Raw genomic sequence first — 16,350 nt, 5'->3', positions numbered from 1 at the left:
TCAGCTACAAACACCACAATGGAAATTGATTCAGCTACCACCATCACAATGCATTATAACATGCTGAAAGAAATAATTTCAAGGTCAGACAAGGGGTGCCTATGACAACATGCATGTAGCATCTAAGCTTCTGAAGTGAGCCTTTGGTTAAGGCTCTCTTTTTCTCACAACTGGAAACTATAGACCGTTGTATTTGGTTACTTTCCTGAAACATAAAAGAATGAAAGATATCATCACACAGACAGCATTCATGAAGGTGATGATGGTGGTATGTGGTCTGGGGGCAAAATAAATAAATTCAGCTTCGTGTATCACAGTTCCCAGATATATATAAGACATGATCTGGGGACCTCATGGTTGTAGAAGGTAGGAGTATGGACCCCAAATCAAGTCTTACCTTCATCATGAATACAGTAGAAAATCTCAGGGAATCCAATATTGCTCAGTCCAACCTCATTCTGCCCCCAACATGAGCATAAATGAGTAGCTCCACTGTCAGTAATGGACCAGATGTGGACTACCAAACTGAGACAATCAGCCAGGCTATGGATCCTGTAACAGAGAGACAGCCTGCTTGGGATGGGCTTGACTGAAGAGCCAGGTTTGGCTCTCCAGCTTTGCTTCTGGATGGCCAGGCAGTGGTTGTGGCCAGGAATACTTTTGTGTGACTTGGCTGGTTCCCAGCTGCACCTGTTCCTGGAGAAGAGGGACCTGGCCAGGCCTTAGTTACATCAAGGCTGGATTACTGCAACACGTTCCACATGGAGCAGTCTTTCACAAGTGATTGGAAACTTCAGTACGTCCAAAACGAGGCAGCTTGGCCAGATTTTTGGATCCTCTGACTATTGCTGTTCCAGCTACACTAGCTTCAGATGCATTTCAAAGCCCAATTAAAACCCTAAATAGCCTGGGACCAGGTTACTTTAGGAATAATTGCCTCCTCCAGTATGATCCAGCTCATCCACTCAGATTATTAGGAGAGACTCTGCTCTGTGTTCTATTACGAGCAGAAGGGCATTCGGTGGGAATTCAGGACAGAGTCTTCTCCCTCGTTGTTCCTAAGCAGTCGAACTTCTTGAACCAGGAGACCCATTTAACGAGCAATGTTGACCTAAGGTATTTTGTGGCCTGAAGTGGAGCCCAAATGATCCACCACAACTGCTAGACAATCCTTTTGAGTTCTTGCTGCACCATTTAGATGCTGATACCTGACCTATTTTACCCCTCTTCCTGCACGGTGCTGCCTGAAGATTGCTTCATTCTGCTGTGTGCATCCGCAGGGCCTGTTCTGCCAGCTGGCCTGCTCCCCAAAGGTGTTTCAAAATCAGATGAAAACATTTTTATTCTAGCATGCCTACAGGATGACCAACTCCTAAATTGTTTGCTGAGCAGCTATTCTGCTGATCACCAGCTGCACTGTTTGCAAAATTACAGTTATCCTATTTTTAATTTAGTAGGATGGTAGCCATCCTGGAATGTCTCAATGTGAGTTTGGAAAACCAGGAAATAGATATTTTACATACTGTCATACTTCACAGGCCTATTGTAAGGTTTACTGAGCTCGCAGATATATGTACGCATGTAAGTAGCATACTGAACTTTCTAAAGAACTATATAAATGCTAAATACTATGTAGATTGGCAGCGCTAAAAGGTCCTGTCTACTAAGAAACAAGCAGGGCCTAAACAGAGGATCGAGGGGTGGGTGGGTGAAAAATAGTGCTACCCTCTTATCACATAAGGCAATCACGTATGATGGAAGAGTTCACAGACAGCATTTTTATGTGTTTAATAGAAGAATATGTGAAACTGATGATAGTTTATCACATTCAGGTTATCAAGTGATAAATTATTTAATGTGCAAACTCAAACTTAGGGTCAAGAGAGGTAGTGTAGTGGTAGGAGTGTTGGACTAGGATCTGGAAGATCTGGGTTCAAATCCCCACTTAGACACAAGTTCACTAGGTGACCTTGGGTCAGTCACCCTCTCTCAGACTAACCTACTACACAGGGTTGTTACAAGGATAAAATGGAGAGGGGGTGAACCATATATACCACCTTAAGCTCCTTGGAAGAAATGTAATAAAGATGATGATGGGAAATACATCTAATTTGTATTACCTCTGATTGTCACACACATGTGAACTCAGCCTAATAGCAGATAAAAGTGAAGATTCCATCTTGAATAATTCCCCTACCCCTTTAATTTTCTTCCAACAACAAATCACCAAAAGATCAACACCAGCCACATATAGCTCTGTCCACTCTCACTAAAAAGACCATCTCCCATTCTGGATATAAAGGAGTCACTGTAAGACTGCCCAGTACTCCATCTAGCCCAGTGATATCTCCCCCAATGTGCTGTGGCTCCAGAATGTCTGGCAGAAGCCTTTCCCGGCCCTGCTAATATCCAAGATCCATTTAACTAGAAACACCAAGGAGCTTCTCCTCATGAACTTGGGATCTTACTTGAAATGCAGACACTCTGCCCTACACTTAAGGGCTGCTTGCCACAGCAAGGCCTACCACATGCTGGCCACCTTCAAAATGTTTGTCTTGAATGTATCCAGAGTTAGTTAAGTGCCAAGCTGTTTCAGCAGCAAAAATTGCCCATTTGGTGAAATGTCAACTATAGAGGGTAGTTCTCTCTGTATACAGAAATGCACAGCTTAGGAAAAGATTTTAAAAATGGGCAAAGTCAAGTTGTTGCAATCCAGTAGCATTCATGGATCATCACAAAGGAACTGACAAAGGACATTCCATATGCTTTATTGAGACACTCAAAATGGAACTGGAGATCCAAATATGACCCATGGACTTCTTGTTACCTGGTTCTACTTTGAAGTCAGTGGTTATTTATCATATTTCTATCTTATCTCACCCTTTCTCCAAGGAATTCAGGGCAATGCACATGGGATTACTCTGCTTTATGCCAACAACCCTGTGAGGCAAGGTAAACTGAGAAACTGACTAGTCCAAGGCTACACATTGACAATCATGGTTGGCTGGGGGTTAAACCTTGGACCCCTTGACCCAAGAGCAACACCCATTCCATTCATTGGGCTCTCTTTCATAGATAGTCCTTTTCCATTTAACTATGCAGTGCTGTTGTACCTGTCTAGGCCAGATTCCAAAGAAGTGAAATGCATGCGCAGGGGGAAAACTGTATGCGCAAGTGGAACTTAGCTTGCTGAGTGGCTTGTCTCTTTGGCAGCAAAAACAACAAACAAAGCCACAACTGCATGCATGGCTCTTTGCTGTTGATGCATATCCAGATTTTGGCTGAAGTTATTTTTTTCTCCCATCCTGCATTGCCACTTTTTCTTAGATATGTAACCTATCCATCTACTAAAAGAAGACAAGACAGGGGAATGAATATGAGATGCCCCCTCTAAAGCACGATTCCAAAGAATCTGCAGATGGGCATTAATGGCAAAGAAAGGACGCTGAGAAATTAAAGACGAACAAGCAAAGGAGAAGAAAAATTACTTCTGATATGAAAAGTGAAGGAGAATTAATGAGGTAGGAAAAACCCAACAGCTGCGAGATTGTTCAAAGGAATAGAGAGGGCATAGCAAACCAAGACTATTAATAAGGACAGCCAGAAACCAGAAAGGGTGGTGGTGGGGGAACAGTCAAGGTCAGAGAGGCAGGCTGCAACAGATCTACAGAAAGAGTTAAAAACAGACGGCTCTTGCACAGCATAATTTTTCTTAGGTATGGGTTTGTTCTGAAGCAGCCCTCCTTGCGTTGCTGCTGCATTTTTGTTCATGGCAGATATTTGAAGGCACCAGCAAGCTAGTTTCAGGGGCACAGGCCAGGCTGCACAGCACACACAGAGCTCTGCTCTCTAGCACCTCGCCAGTACTTGCTCACTGCTCCATCTGGTGCCTAGTTAGTGCGTGCTGAAACAATGCTGCAATGCAGTGGCAGTGGCATCAGCGAGCATCACATGAACATGGGCTCCTACTGGGAGGAAGGGTGGGATGTCAATCTAATAAATAAATAAATAAATAATAAATGAGCAGAGCAACACATGTGCATGTTCAATGCATATTGGAATGTGTGGCCTGTGCCAGGTGCCTCTGCCTGCTTGTTCGGTATTGGGCCTTTCCTAACAGTGCTGCAACATGTTGGCGGAAAAGCAACCAGGTGAAACAGAGAGACAGTCCTGACCAGCAACAAGCAACCAAGCATCACTGCCACTGGCTCAGGAGGACAGGAACAGCTGGAGGAAGACTCAGGAGCAGCTAACTGTCTCTCCAGCATCTGTCATCTGAGGTGGCCATCTTCTTTTACCCAAAGGTAGGGCCAGCCTGGGCTCATACCAGATGCTCATACCCGAGCCAAGAGATATAGCCCACCAAAAGAGCAAAGGAGGAAGAGCTGCCAAAAATGCTGGAATAAATACATGAACAAAATTCCATCAGGAGCTTAAAAGTGATGTGTCAACACAGATATATAAAAGTCAAGATTTCTGTAGCCGTGTCAGTTCTATATAATGAGACCTAGAATTCTCTTTAATTGTACCAGCTAGATTTTTTTTTTAAATGATACAACCTTCCAAACATTAATAGAAAAATGGCATGTTTTCAAGACATTCACAGATTCACAGCTTAAAAGATATGAAAGCCTGAAACTCATTTAAATATCTAGTTGATCCAATGAAGAGATTGCACTTATCAGCCTACAGTCTTAGACAGACTATTGGGTGTCCAGAATTACTGTAGGGGCATTAGTCACAGAACAGAATGATTGCAATGTGGGGTCAAGCCAATGGTGCATCTTTTACAGTATTGCATTTCCAATGATGGCTGGCCAGACATCACCAGTAGGGTATGCTAGAGTTAGCCATCCCCCATTGGTCTGGTAGTCAGAGGTATACACCCTCTGAACATGTTGAATCCATTTCTAACTCTCAAGTCTAACAGCTACAGAAAGAGCCATCGTTCGTAAATTAATCTTGAAACAAATCCCACAGATTCCATCCTGTAGCAACATATCACATATTGTTACTTTTGACCACCCTGAGCTTACTGTCAATTGGTTTCATTGGTTGTTCTTAGTCCTCATTTTTAAACTATGGGACAAACATGTTGGAGACTGAGTTAAATTAATTCCACAGGATTTATGTCCAGTTAGATGAGGCATGTGATAGGCAAAAGACTTATTGAAAGGTGTGCAGTTGTGGGGAAGGGTTAGCAACTCAGTGGTAAGAGTACCTGCTTTGTATCTAAAAGGTCCCAGTTTCAATCCCTGACATCTCCACGTAGGGCTGGCAGACATCTGCTTGAAATCCTGGAGAAGTTCTGCCAGTCAATGTAGACAATGCTGAGTTAGATGGACTAATCTGACTTGGTATAAAACAGCTTCCTAACAACCAACCAAATGAATACCACCCACTCAATGTGTATTGAGTGTGGCTTGTCTAGCCCTTGACCACCCTCTTTTTTTCCTTTTGCAGTCCCAAGGTAACCATCTGGAAGTTAGGCCATCATTCATGTATGGTTAAGTTAGGCATAGATCTGAAGATGATAAAGTTGAAAGAGAGAGCCTCAAGTAGCAAACGTCTCTCAGAAACAAAACAAAAAAATATCACCAAGTATGAATGGATTGATCACAATAAGCAACTGAAGCCTGACAAAGATTGAGCTTTTTTGGTAAAATGTCCTCTCTGTTACATGACTGACCATTCTTCTTCCTGCCACAAAGCCTTGTTTGATGGGAACGCTGACACTTGGGAGTGAACATTTGCCAAGGCAGAGTTGAACAAAAGACCATGGCAAATTGAAGAGATTCAAGCAGGGTCAGGTGTTCAGCGAGGCACCCCAGATGCTGGGCATAGCTATAGATGCAATTAAAGGCTTGATTAATGATCCAGAAGAGAGTGAGCGAGCACATAATGATGAATTCACCAATGATATTAAAATTGGAACTGGTAGTTGCAATGTGCAAATGACTGGGTATTTTATACAAATGTGTAAAAAAAAACCAAATAGGTAGAAGAATGAATGCTGAACAATTCAGAAATAACCTAAAGAAAATCCACATAACAGAAAGGTGAGACATAGAAAAATAGCTTGTTAGGAAATAGCAAGAATTTCACTTCCCATGTTTTCCTTGTGAAATTGTAGCGAATTCTTCTTTCATAGTCTGAGTACCCCACTTACAAAGAAAATCCCACTGAAATGAATAGGCACTAAGCAGAGACAGTCCCTGGTGGACTATATTCAAGTACCTTGATATGTTTTAATCTCTTTTTTGTTTACTGCTGTTTTAATCATTTTTAATTACTTTTTAACTGTTTTTTAATTTTAATGTTTCTTGTAAACCGCTTAGAGTTTGTTGGTTTTTTACACCATCAAGTGGTATATAAATTTTAGAAAGAATAAAACCCAATGAAAAATACACAAATTGACGTGACTCTGGAGCTGAGATAGGACATCATAATGATCACACATTTTACCCTGCGTCCCAGGCAATCACAGTCTCTGAAGCAGCTGACTACATGAAATGCATTAAGAAATGATACAAAATATGTAAAGCAAACTGGATAAACAGCATGTAGGCAGAGAAAACTGTCAGTGCTATTAAAAAACAAACAGCAAAGAACTTCTTTTCTGTTTTTTGAAAGAATGCTGCACAGAAAAGAGTGATAGAAAAGGCACGGGATGGAGGGAGCAGCTGATGCTCAAGAAAAGATTATAACGCACATTATTCTATGTTACACACACATGACAGTTTACATGGTGGGCAGACAATCAGCAGTATTTGAAGGATGTAAGCAAAGGAATTAGAAGGGAGATATTATCAAAGCCGAAAGACACACAGAATTTTTAGAAGTAGGGACTAAGAAGAGGAACATTCTGAATTACTGTTCTGGAAATATTCTGCTACTGAGAGATACGAAGGCCCAGACAGAAAATGCTCCCTCCTCCCATTTCTGTTCCCCCCCCCTCCCGGACCTTTACATTTCTATCTAGATAGCATTTCTACCATCTTCGTACAATGCCTAGTTAAGTAATGGAAGTCACTGCCCCAAGATCTGATGACAGCCACTACTTTAAATGGCATTAAAATGGATTAGATTTATTCTCCTATCAACTGCTATTAGCAATGTAGTTCAATGGAACTTGCATGTACAGAGGCACTATACCATGTGAATAACAGATGGGGAGCAACAACTGGAAAAGTGCTAGTGCCTTCATGCCCTGCTTCATGGGCTTTCCTAGAAGCATCAGGCTAGTCACTGTGGGAAAGAGGGTGCTTGTCTAGATGGACTCACTTTGGTCTGTTCAGCCTGGCTCAAACTAAGAATTGGTTTTCAAAATAAGAGCCATACCTACACAGGAGTTAGATTGGAAAAAAACCCCAACTGGCAATCCTAACCCTAGCACAGTTCTTTTATTTTCTATACAAATGATGGCACTGCACCAGAAATGTGATCATCACATTTGGGGATGTGTCTATTATGACTTTAAAGAAAAAGTTTACACTATGGACATTTATGACTGGAGAAAACAGGGATTGGGAGACTGAATAGATTTTGTGCCCAGGATATTGCTGAGCAGCAATTTGGATCTCTTTTTCAAAAGTGTCTCATGCTATACTATTAATATCACTTTCAATAGAAAAAAACTGCTTTGCAATTCACTTTTTATTTTGCTTGTAAATCAAAATATTTATTATACCATCCCCCCACCTCCACAATTATTTAACTAAGTCATATCCAGATATTGGAAGACAAACAGAAAGACATGCACACTTATACAGGTATATGCATATCAACATGGCACAACAAACAAGATGTTTATAAGCAGATATAAATTAACCATTGAAAATGACTGGAGAATTACAGTTTACATACATCTAAATGCAGTAATGTAATTCGCTAATGAAAGAGTTGCTCCAACTGCTAAGCTGGAAGCCACAGATACCTACAAATTGTGAAAAGAGTGATAAAATGGAATGAAAACATTTTAGATTGGATCCACCAAGATAACAATTTGTTGCAATTGTTAATACATATAAATAGCAATAATAGGGCAAAAATGTTTGAGAACTGTTTTGCTTCTCTCCCCCACCCCATTTCATTGCTTTCTAGTGAAGAGAGGTTACCAATACACAGGCTACAAAAGAGGGAAGCAGCGTGCACATACTGTCAGTGATGTGCGGCAAAAAACAACTACTACTGCTTTATTTTTCCATAGAAAAATTTCCATTTTCTAAGTTCTTTAGTAACACTGAATGGATGCTAGTTGCAAATACAGTATTACACAAACTTAGTGTTTAGCTGTTTATTAAACACAAGTTCAACAAACAGGCTAAATTGGATCAGAAAACTTTCCAATGCAATTTACCATATGCAAATACATAGAAAAAGAATTCAATTCAAAATTTCCCATAAAACTCACATGACTACATATTATTCATTTCACTCCATAGTTGCTCCTTTTGGTAAGGGGAATGGGCATCATGTGCACATTTCCGTCCCTACATCAACAAGGGAGACCTGGACTGGAGATTAAAAGGCTATTGCATTCCTTGTTATACTTTACAATCTGCAAAGATGCTCTGCTTAACTTGCTCTTGAACTAGACTTGACTGGAGGATCTAGTATTGCTTTTTTAGTTGTGGCTCCAGCGTAATGGGACAACTTGAGCCGGGAGGCCAGTTTGAGCAGATATCTTCAGGCCTTTAGATGTTATCGTAAAACAAGTTGGTTGAGAGATTTTGTCATTTCTATGGAGAGGTTTTTCACTGCACCTGTTTTGTTGATTATGAGACCTAATAAATATTTTATTTTTATTTAGTTTCATTAATATTGCTGTGAACCACCCGGAGAAAGCTCTTGCTGGGAAAATGGAATTATATTCTGTATCTAATCAAGAAGGGGAGAACGAGAGAAGACAGAGTGTCTTTGGAATAAACATTTCTTTTTGTTTGGAATGTGAGGCTGTTCTAGACTCTTCGGTGGCATTCAGGGAGGCAATAAGAGTTGGAAAAGGAAGGAGCAGAAAATAAATATGTTACATTATAAATGTTTTCTTGGAGTCAATAGCTGGACTATTTTACCTCAAGCTTCTAACTAATATCAGGATTTTGGCCTCACATTTGTTAAACATAGGGTCTGGATAATAACCAAACAAGCAACTTTACAGAATAATTGCTGTAGCTTTAAATAAAATTACAGAGCTCACCCGTCTACTACATAACAGTAGGTTAAAATATACATTTGGTAAAGAAATGTTGATTGCTGAATATAATGTACATTATTCTGTGTATCCCCCAATCTTACACATTTTTATGTGGATCATTGTCAATGGGCATCATCAGTAGTTGTCTAATTAGATTCACCTTGTGCAACTTGAAAGAAAACCAATTCCAAATACATATTTCCTCAAACCAAAAACAAAACATTAACATGGGCTGCAATGGAGTACTTGTTAATTTCAGTGAGGCTTGCACATACTAAATGGGTAAAAGACTACAGACATAAAATGAAGCCATTAGTCAGTTTAACAAGGGGTGGGGGAGAGGAGTTGAACACCCAGCGAGTTCAAAGGACTGAGAATTGCACTGATCAGATTCCAGCCCCCCTTATAATTGCTGCTGTGAAATAGCCATTCATTTCAGTGGAGTTTTCATAGAAGCCCTGCCCATAAGCCATGAAAATGTTCATTGTACTGCAACACTGCTTGATAGATTGCACCCCATGATGCCCTAGAAGAAATACCATGTTATTTATATATGGTGTTACACATTAGAGTCAACTAATTATATACTGCTCTGCTGAAAAGTTGGATCCATTTCTCACATTATGCCTTTCCATGTAGGCATTCTTGGGTCGTAAGTGCCACCTGTTGGTAACAAAGTAAGTTCCAAATGTACTTGTCCACGCCCAGTTCGGAATACTAGTGGTAAATTTTCAATGCACAATGCATGCATAAATTTCAGTTCCTTAAATGTCTGCTTCTAATATTTGGAATAATGAGCTACCCCAAAAGACACTGAGTTAATAAGCTTTGTACTGATGGAGGTCTTTTTAAGGATCAGAGCCACACACACTAAGGATTCACTTGGCACATGAAATCTATGAGAGGGAAAAAATTGGCAGCCTCCCCGCCCAGTATTTGTTTTGAGCCAACTTTCCCCTTCCTTTTTCTTAAAGATCAAGAGGAAAAATCACTCTACAAAGTGTAACCTTATTAGACTTCATAAGATTGTGCTACACTGTACACAATTAATTAGAATATGCTCAACCAATTAGCAGCCAGCTGCAATTAACTTCACAATCTTCACTACATTTTGCTTGAGACAAAAAGACAGAGAACTGCATGAGTCTTCTATATATCCCATACCCAAAGCTGTGCATAATATATATACATGTTGGTCACATTCATGGCTTGTTGTGGTTTATTGTGAATGTGCAGTGTGTTGGTGAATGCAGCCTAATCGTTCCCATTCCACTCCTCCCTTGATACAAGTAGGAGAAACAAAGCAGGAAGCCACAATTAGGCTTGGCTTCTTGTGATGTCTGAACCCAGGATCCTGGTTGGTTGGTCCTTGAACAGCCAGAATTCATAAGTCAACAACAAACCAAGGTTTAAAGCTGGCTAATCTTGAATTCTTAAAAGGCAATAAACCAGGATCTGGGTTTGGACATCTGTAAGAAGCTAAGCTTAACAATGGCTTCCTTGTTTGTCTCGCCCCACATCAGAGGAGGAGCAAAGTGTGAGTGATTGGGCAGTGTACACCACTATACTGCTTGTTCACAACAAACTATGATAAGCCAACAACCCTGGCTTATTGGGACATGCAAATGCGGCCACTGTTTCATATTTTAGAAAAACAGTGCAATTAGATGACATTGAGGAAAATATGCTACTTTGTCTATTGAATGAAAGCTAGTGCTGTTGCTTTATTGCTGCCCACACCAATGCTGGCAGATTCCCCTCCGCAGATATTTTAATGCCATTGCACTTGTATCCTAAAATATAACTCTTGTTTTCCCATGAAATATGCATGGTACATATGGGTACTCAAGTAAAAATGAAAAAGGCTCACACTCCTGAATACAATGTTATTATTAAAACTTGACAAATATGTAACTTAAGAACCGTTAAGCCTGTTACTTAAAGCCTCCATTATAAGAAAGCATGCATGGTATATGGCAAATTCTGTTGCGCTCCTTGATATGCAGTCCTCAAGCAACTTTACAGTACTTCAAATGGCACAAAAAGGACTATTCCAGAATGACTTGTTTGTAGATTACAGGTGTATATTTCAAAACAATACAGTATGGAGAAGAAATTTAACATTAAGCCACCAAATGTTCAGTGTACTAAAACCATGTGGGAGAGTTAACTGGCAAACAAGCCATATTCAGTTTTGCTTTTAAACTAGGAGATACTATTTAAAATCATTTTCAAGTTGTTTGAGCTACTAGGTGTTAAACATTATAAGGTAAGCACATGAACACAAAATTAAATTGTGTTCTGTAAATTAACTCTTTAAGGTATTACTTTCTGAACGCAAGTTATTCTGGTGTTGTTTTATCACAGTACTTCCTCAATGAAGCGAGACATAATTGTATAGAATTAATATTAAATACACTCATAATTGCTAGTCTTCAGTGTCAGTACATCAGTATGTAAATTGGTTGTTCCCAGATCTTTATTACAGCCTCACAAATGCCTGGGTTTCTGCAGCTCAGGCAACCCTTTTGCAGAGTCCAGTAACAAAACTTCATTTGCTAGGCAGTTTTAACCATGCTACTTTAGCACAATCTGCATTAACAAGCGAACAATATCACCATCACTTGCTTTTAAGATTCTCTCTCTGTGTTTACTCCCATTTCCCACGGGTATCAAAATTTGCAACTGTTAAGAGTACAGAACAAAGGATTTAATATTAGCACAAAAATATATTGCATCAGTCGCACACTCTGCATTAGATTAGACTCTGCCAGGAGAATTTCCCTTATAGACCAAAAACTGTCCATGGTGCTGAAACATCCAACCTCTGCTTTTCTTCTTTCCTACCTATCAAGCCGGGCTACCACCATCAATCCCGACGTCTTTTTACCTCTCAAGTGGCATTTACCTCCACCACATTTGAGAAATAGGTTATGTTTAATTACAAAAAACTAGATATGTGACTTGACAAGTTTTTGCTTCGATAAAGGGGGGGGAGAGGAGCTACGAAAAGGCGCTCTCTCATTTTTCTATCCAGGAATCACTTCCCCCTCCAATAATTAAGGACGCCACAAAGGGGGTCGTGTCAGGAGTTGGAGATCACGGTTTCGCAAGAAGCAACCAACCCCATCAGTTCGCAGGCACCAGACCCGACTCGCTGCATGCGCGCAAATGTATGCCTATACACGCGTTCTTGGAGCCCTAAATGCTAATTAACGTTTGAAGGGAGCTGCCCCTCCTTCCCAGTCCTCTGAACAGGCAAACGCTCTGCACAGCACAGAACTATTTTTTTTCTTATTAAGGAGGGTTTCCCTCTATAAAAGTATGCCCCCTCCTTTGGGGTGGTTCTTTTGTTCTCAGTCGTGACAGAATGACTAGGAGGGAGGGAGGGCCATTACACCTAACCCACCGTAAGACTGGAGGGAGGGGGCGAGGGTAGATGGGATGGCAACAAAGAACCATACGCCAGGGGGGATTAATTTTATATCAGGAAGCCTAGCGGGGGTGGGCTGAAGCGGGGGTGGTAGCAGCAGCGGAAGGAACCCCTTTGCGTTCGGCTAAGCTTACCCTTATGACCATCCCCCTAAGCCCCCTAAACCTTCAACTCACCGTCCCGATCGCAGAGCTGAATCGCCTCCAAGCTGAGGTTCTTGATGACATCCTCGCAGGGACTGGTGGGGCTGCTCATATGGTGATCCAGACGAGGCACCTCCATTGTTTGCCCCCCTCTCACTTCGTGCCTTCCTGACTTACTATTTCCCCCACTCCTTTCGAACTGAGTGCTGTCAGGGGTGGGAAGGAAAGATAAGCGCTGGAAGGGGACGCACGCTTTGCGACAGCGGCAGCAGCAGCTCTTGTCTGGCCGCCGCCTCCCTCCTCCCTCTTCCCTCTCTGTCTCTCCAGGCTGGCTGCAAAACTGCTGGGTGCAGCACGGGCGCGCGCGCTCACTGCTCTCCACGGGACTGGCGGGCGGCGGCGGGCGCGGATTGGCAGACGGGCATACAGGGCAGGGGAGAGAGGGGGCTGCCTGTCACTGCAAGGAAACCGGGAGTAAGGGGGAGGGGGAGGAGAGAGACGCCGCTCGCACTCGGCACGCCGGGGGGGGGGGAAGCTCGCCCTTTAAAGGAGCCGCGCGCTACTCTTGCTGAGTCAAGGCCGTCGCTTGCACCAATATCACCTCCTCCTCTCCTCCTCCTCCTCCTCCTCCATGCGTGTAACGCAATGCAATGCATTGCCTGCAGGCAGCTTTCTCTCCCACTGGAGGAAGGAGCGACGGCGGCTGCCTAAAGTCCCCCCGCCGCTCCTTATGTAATGGGTTTATCAGGGAATTAAAAAGCAGCCGCAGCTACAACTAAGGTTCTGATTCCCTTGCCCGCGCGCGCCGTCACGCACGCTCAGTTTCCCGCCCTTTCTCCACCAAAGTAACGCTGCTCGAATTGCACCGCCCTGCCCTTTAGCCGGAATGCTGCTTGGCCCCGCCCTCAGCTATGTAAACTGGAAGGAAGCGAACTCAATTTCAGCCTCTTTTCCCCCCATTTAGGATGTAGCCCTCACAGGCGATGGAGGAGAGAATGGGTCACATGTTTTGAATACTGTTCCATGATGCTTTTTCCATTACGCTAAGGGTATGAAATGAATTTGAAATTGCGTTGCCTTGTCCATTGCAGTGAATTAAACAGCAATTCAGTTCGACAGCAGCAATTCATCATCGATTTTGATAGTTATATTGCTTTGATATGAATTTGATATGGCTATTCAATTTATTTTCTTTTGAAAGGTTTCAAAATAAAATCATAGATGGAAACAAAAAAAAAACAAGGGAAGAAAGAGCCCTTGCTGACAAAGCACAACTGGCACTGGGCTTGTGGTGTTTTGCCTCATCTGTGTTCATTTCATATTTATAATCTGATTCATGTCCCAGAGAGTGATCGTTTGGACTTGTTTTATACTGGCCATCCACCACTTCCCAACTGTAAACTTAACCTCCTCCCTTTCCATCACCTTTTCTACTGTCAACAACCAATCCCTTGCAGTATCATCACATATCTCAAGCTTACTAGGGTTGCCTTTGTCCTGTGTTACAGAGGACAGTCCTTGCTGTCTGTCCAAGCCTAGTTTAAAGAACCATGAAAAGGAAGAGTAGGGCAGCCTTGAAGTTGCCCATCAACAGTACCTAGATGGACAGCAGACTGAACAGGCACACAAATCATCCCATTATTGTTTTTCCAATATAGAGAGATGCACTGTATTTCTATTTAAATTATAGCAATTGTTTCTAAGTGCACATTTAGAGATTTTGGAAATAGTAAGCAGTATAGAAATGCTTTTAAAAATAATAATGCTAAATAAATCTATGTGTGTAACTTCAAATATGCAAATTTTATGCAAATCTGTTTCTCTGTTGTCTTCATTTTTTGGTGATGCATAAGTGGCCACAGTACTACTCTTTACAACCTTCTCTTCTTCCGCCCTATTCTTTACAAACATCTCTTCTTCCTCTCACATTCACACATTCCCAGTTCTTTTCAATCTTACATTCCTATAATCAGTACTCCTTCTTCCACCCCTGCCCAGCCTCCCCCATGTTGGCCCCGCCAGCGCTACATATAGATTGCTTTTCATACATGACATTCACTTCACTCAAATATTTGGGTGCATCACCTTTTTGGCAAAACTCCACTTTGTCAGTTGCACAAAGGGTAATGTATACAACCTGCCAACTGAGAATTACACACACATTTATTTGTTTATATTGGGGGGGGAAGGACTGTAAACATTGGTGCCAAATGTGAGATACAATTCTATGTAAAATTTAAATATGTACAAGTTAGGCCAGTAAATGTATATAAGATAAATAGCATAGATGGTATATGAAAAAGTAATAATTATTAATAGTGTGTCTGAAATTGGTCCTCAAGTTGCTTTTAAAAATACACTTTCCGTAACAGGGCAAATTGCTGTGTTTGTGTAAGGGGGTGCAATTTGATCAGGAAAATGTTTCAGGGGAGTTAACCCCATTTCCCCCAAACATCTCATCTGCTTTGTCCTTCAGTGGATCATTGATCTGTATTCATAGCTAATATTCCTTTGCCAGATTAGCTTAAACCAGTTGAACCAAGTTGCTCAGACTAGTGGAGTTCAATCAGTATGCAGTTCAATCAGAGATGTACTACTACATTGTGTGTGTGACTTCTATCATAATGAGGCAAACCAACTTTTTTCAAAGTTGCCAGCAAAATCTCAATGAAGGCAAAGTTCAAAATGAATCTGAAGGTTCTTCCAAAGGCAAAACATCTGATGAATCTGAGGAAAGCCAAAACAGTTTAAATAAAGCAATTAGATTGGGACAGGAGGTATTTCTGTACACCTCTAGGCTGCTACCAAATTTCACCTAAAGCAATATTCATCACATATTTAATTTGGAGTTTCCTCTAAAAATGAAATACCTAAGAAATTATGAAGAAAGCAAAGAGAGCGTCAGTAAGACTAATGAAATCCCTTGGGGAAGTTTTGCACATGGAAGGAGAATTTGCCCCCTCATCATACTGAAGACATGCAAATATCACTTGATGACTATAATGTTAAGCAATTATTTGCAAATGTGAAATAGCCTTCACAGTGCTTTCAGATCACATCAACACACAGTATTTGTCAATGAGAGCAAGTCACACATTCCGCTGCAAGTCACTGAGGGCCAGTTAAGATGTTTTCCACTTTTTCCACAGAAATGATCCAGAGATCCCTAGGAATGTAAATGCAGCCACATGGCAGAAATAATGTCTGATCGGGCACATTGCCAGAAGCCACTCTGCTCACACAAATTGCTACTAGGAAGCAGCTGCTGTGTCCAAGTATGCTCCTGTTCAGATGTTACCTTCTTCATAAGGCTGCATTCCCAGGGGTGGTTAGACTATACTACGGAGAAAAGGCAGCAAACTTGTGAATCAGTGAAATGCAGGCATGTATGTATCAATTGGCTCCAATGCAAAGAGAAAAACAGCCAATAGGCAGAAAACTAAAAAAAATCTCAGAAGCAATTTAACAACATACAGTAGGGCCCCGCTCATACAGCGGGTTACATTCCAGACCCCTGCTGTAAAGTGAAAACCACTGTAAAGCGGATCCCATTGACTTACAGTGACCAAAATGGTGCC

The 16,350-nt window shown here is 41.5% G+C and overlaps 1 protein-coding gene across 2 annotated transcripts in view; it reads right to left on the bottom strand.

Annotated features, from left to right (window-relative positions):
- The window catches only part of PHYHIPL (phytanoyl-CoA 2-hydroxylase interacting protein like), a 112,352-nt gene that overhangs the window by 59,636 nt on the left and 36,366 nt on the right, over nt 1-16,350 (bottom strand). Inside the window, exons 1-2 of one of the 2 annotated variants that reach the window (XM_061635074.1) lie at nt 13,374-13,561; nt 12,806-12,978 (exon numbers count right to left, since the gene is read on the bottom strand). The exons of the other annotated variant lie outside the window; for it this stretch is intronic. Coding sequence (XP_061491058.1) covers nt 12,806-12,978; nt 13,374-13,405 — 205 coding nt within the window. The 5' untranslated portion in view covers nt 13,406-13,561. Of the gene's footprint in view, nt 1-12,805; nt 12,979-13,373; nt 13,562-16,350 lie in introns of those variants that run through there. 2 annotated transcript variants of the gene reach the window in all.

Source organism: Rhineura floridana, chromosome 7, assembly GCF_030035675.1.
Source record: "Rhineura floridana isolate rRhiFlo1 chromosome 7, rRhiFlo1.hap2, whole genome shotgun sequence".
Taxonomy (NCBI): Eukaryota; Metazoa; Chordata; class Lepidosauria; order Squamata; family Rhineuridae; genus Rhineura; species Rhineura floridana.
The sequence above is the reverse complement of the archived record's forward strand: the minus strand, read 5'-3'. Positions and strand labels throughout refer to the sequence as shown.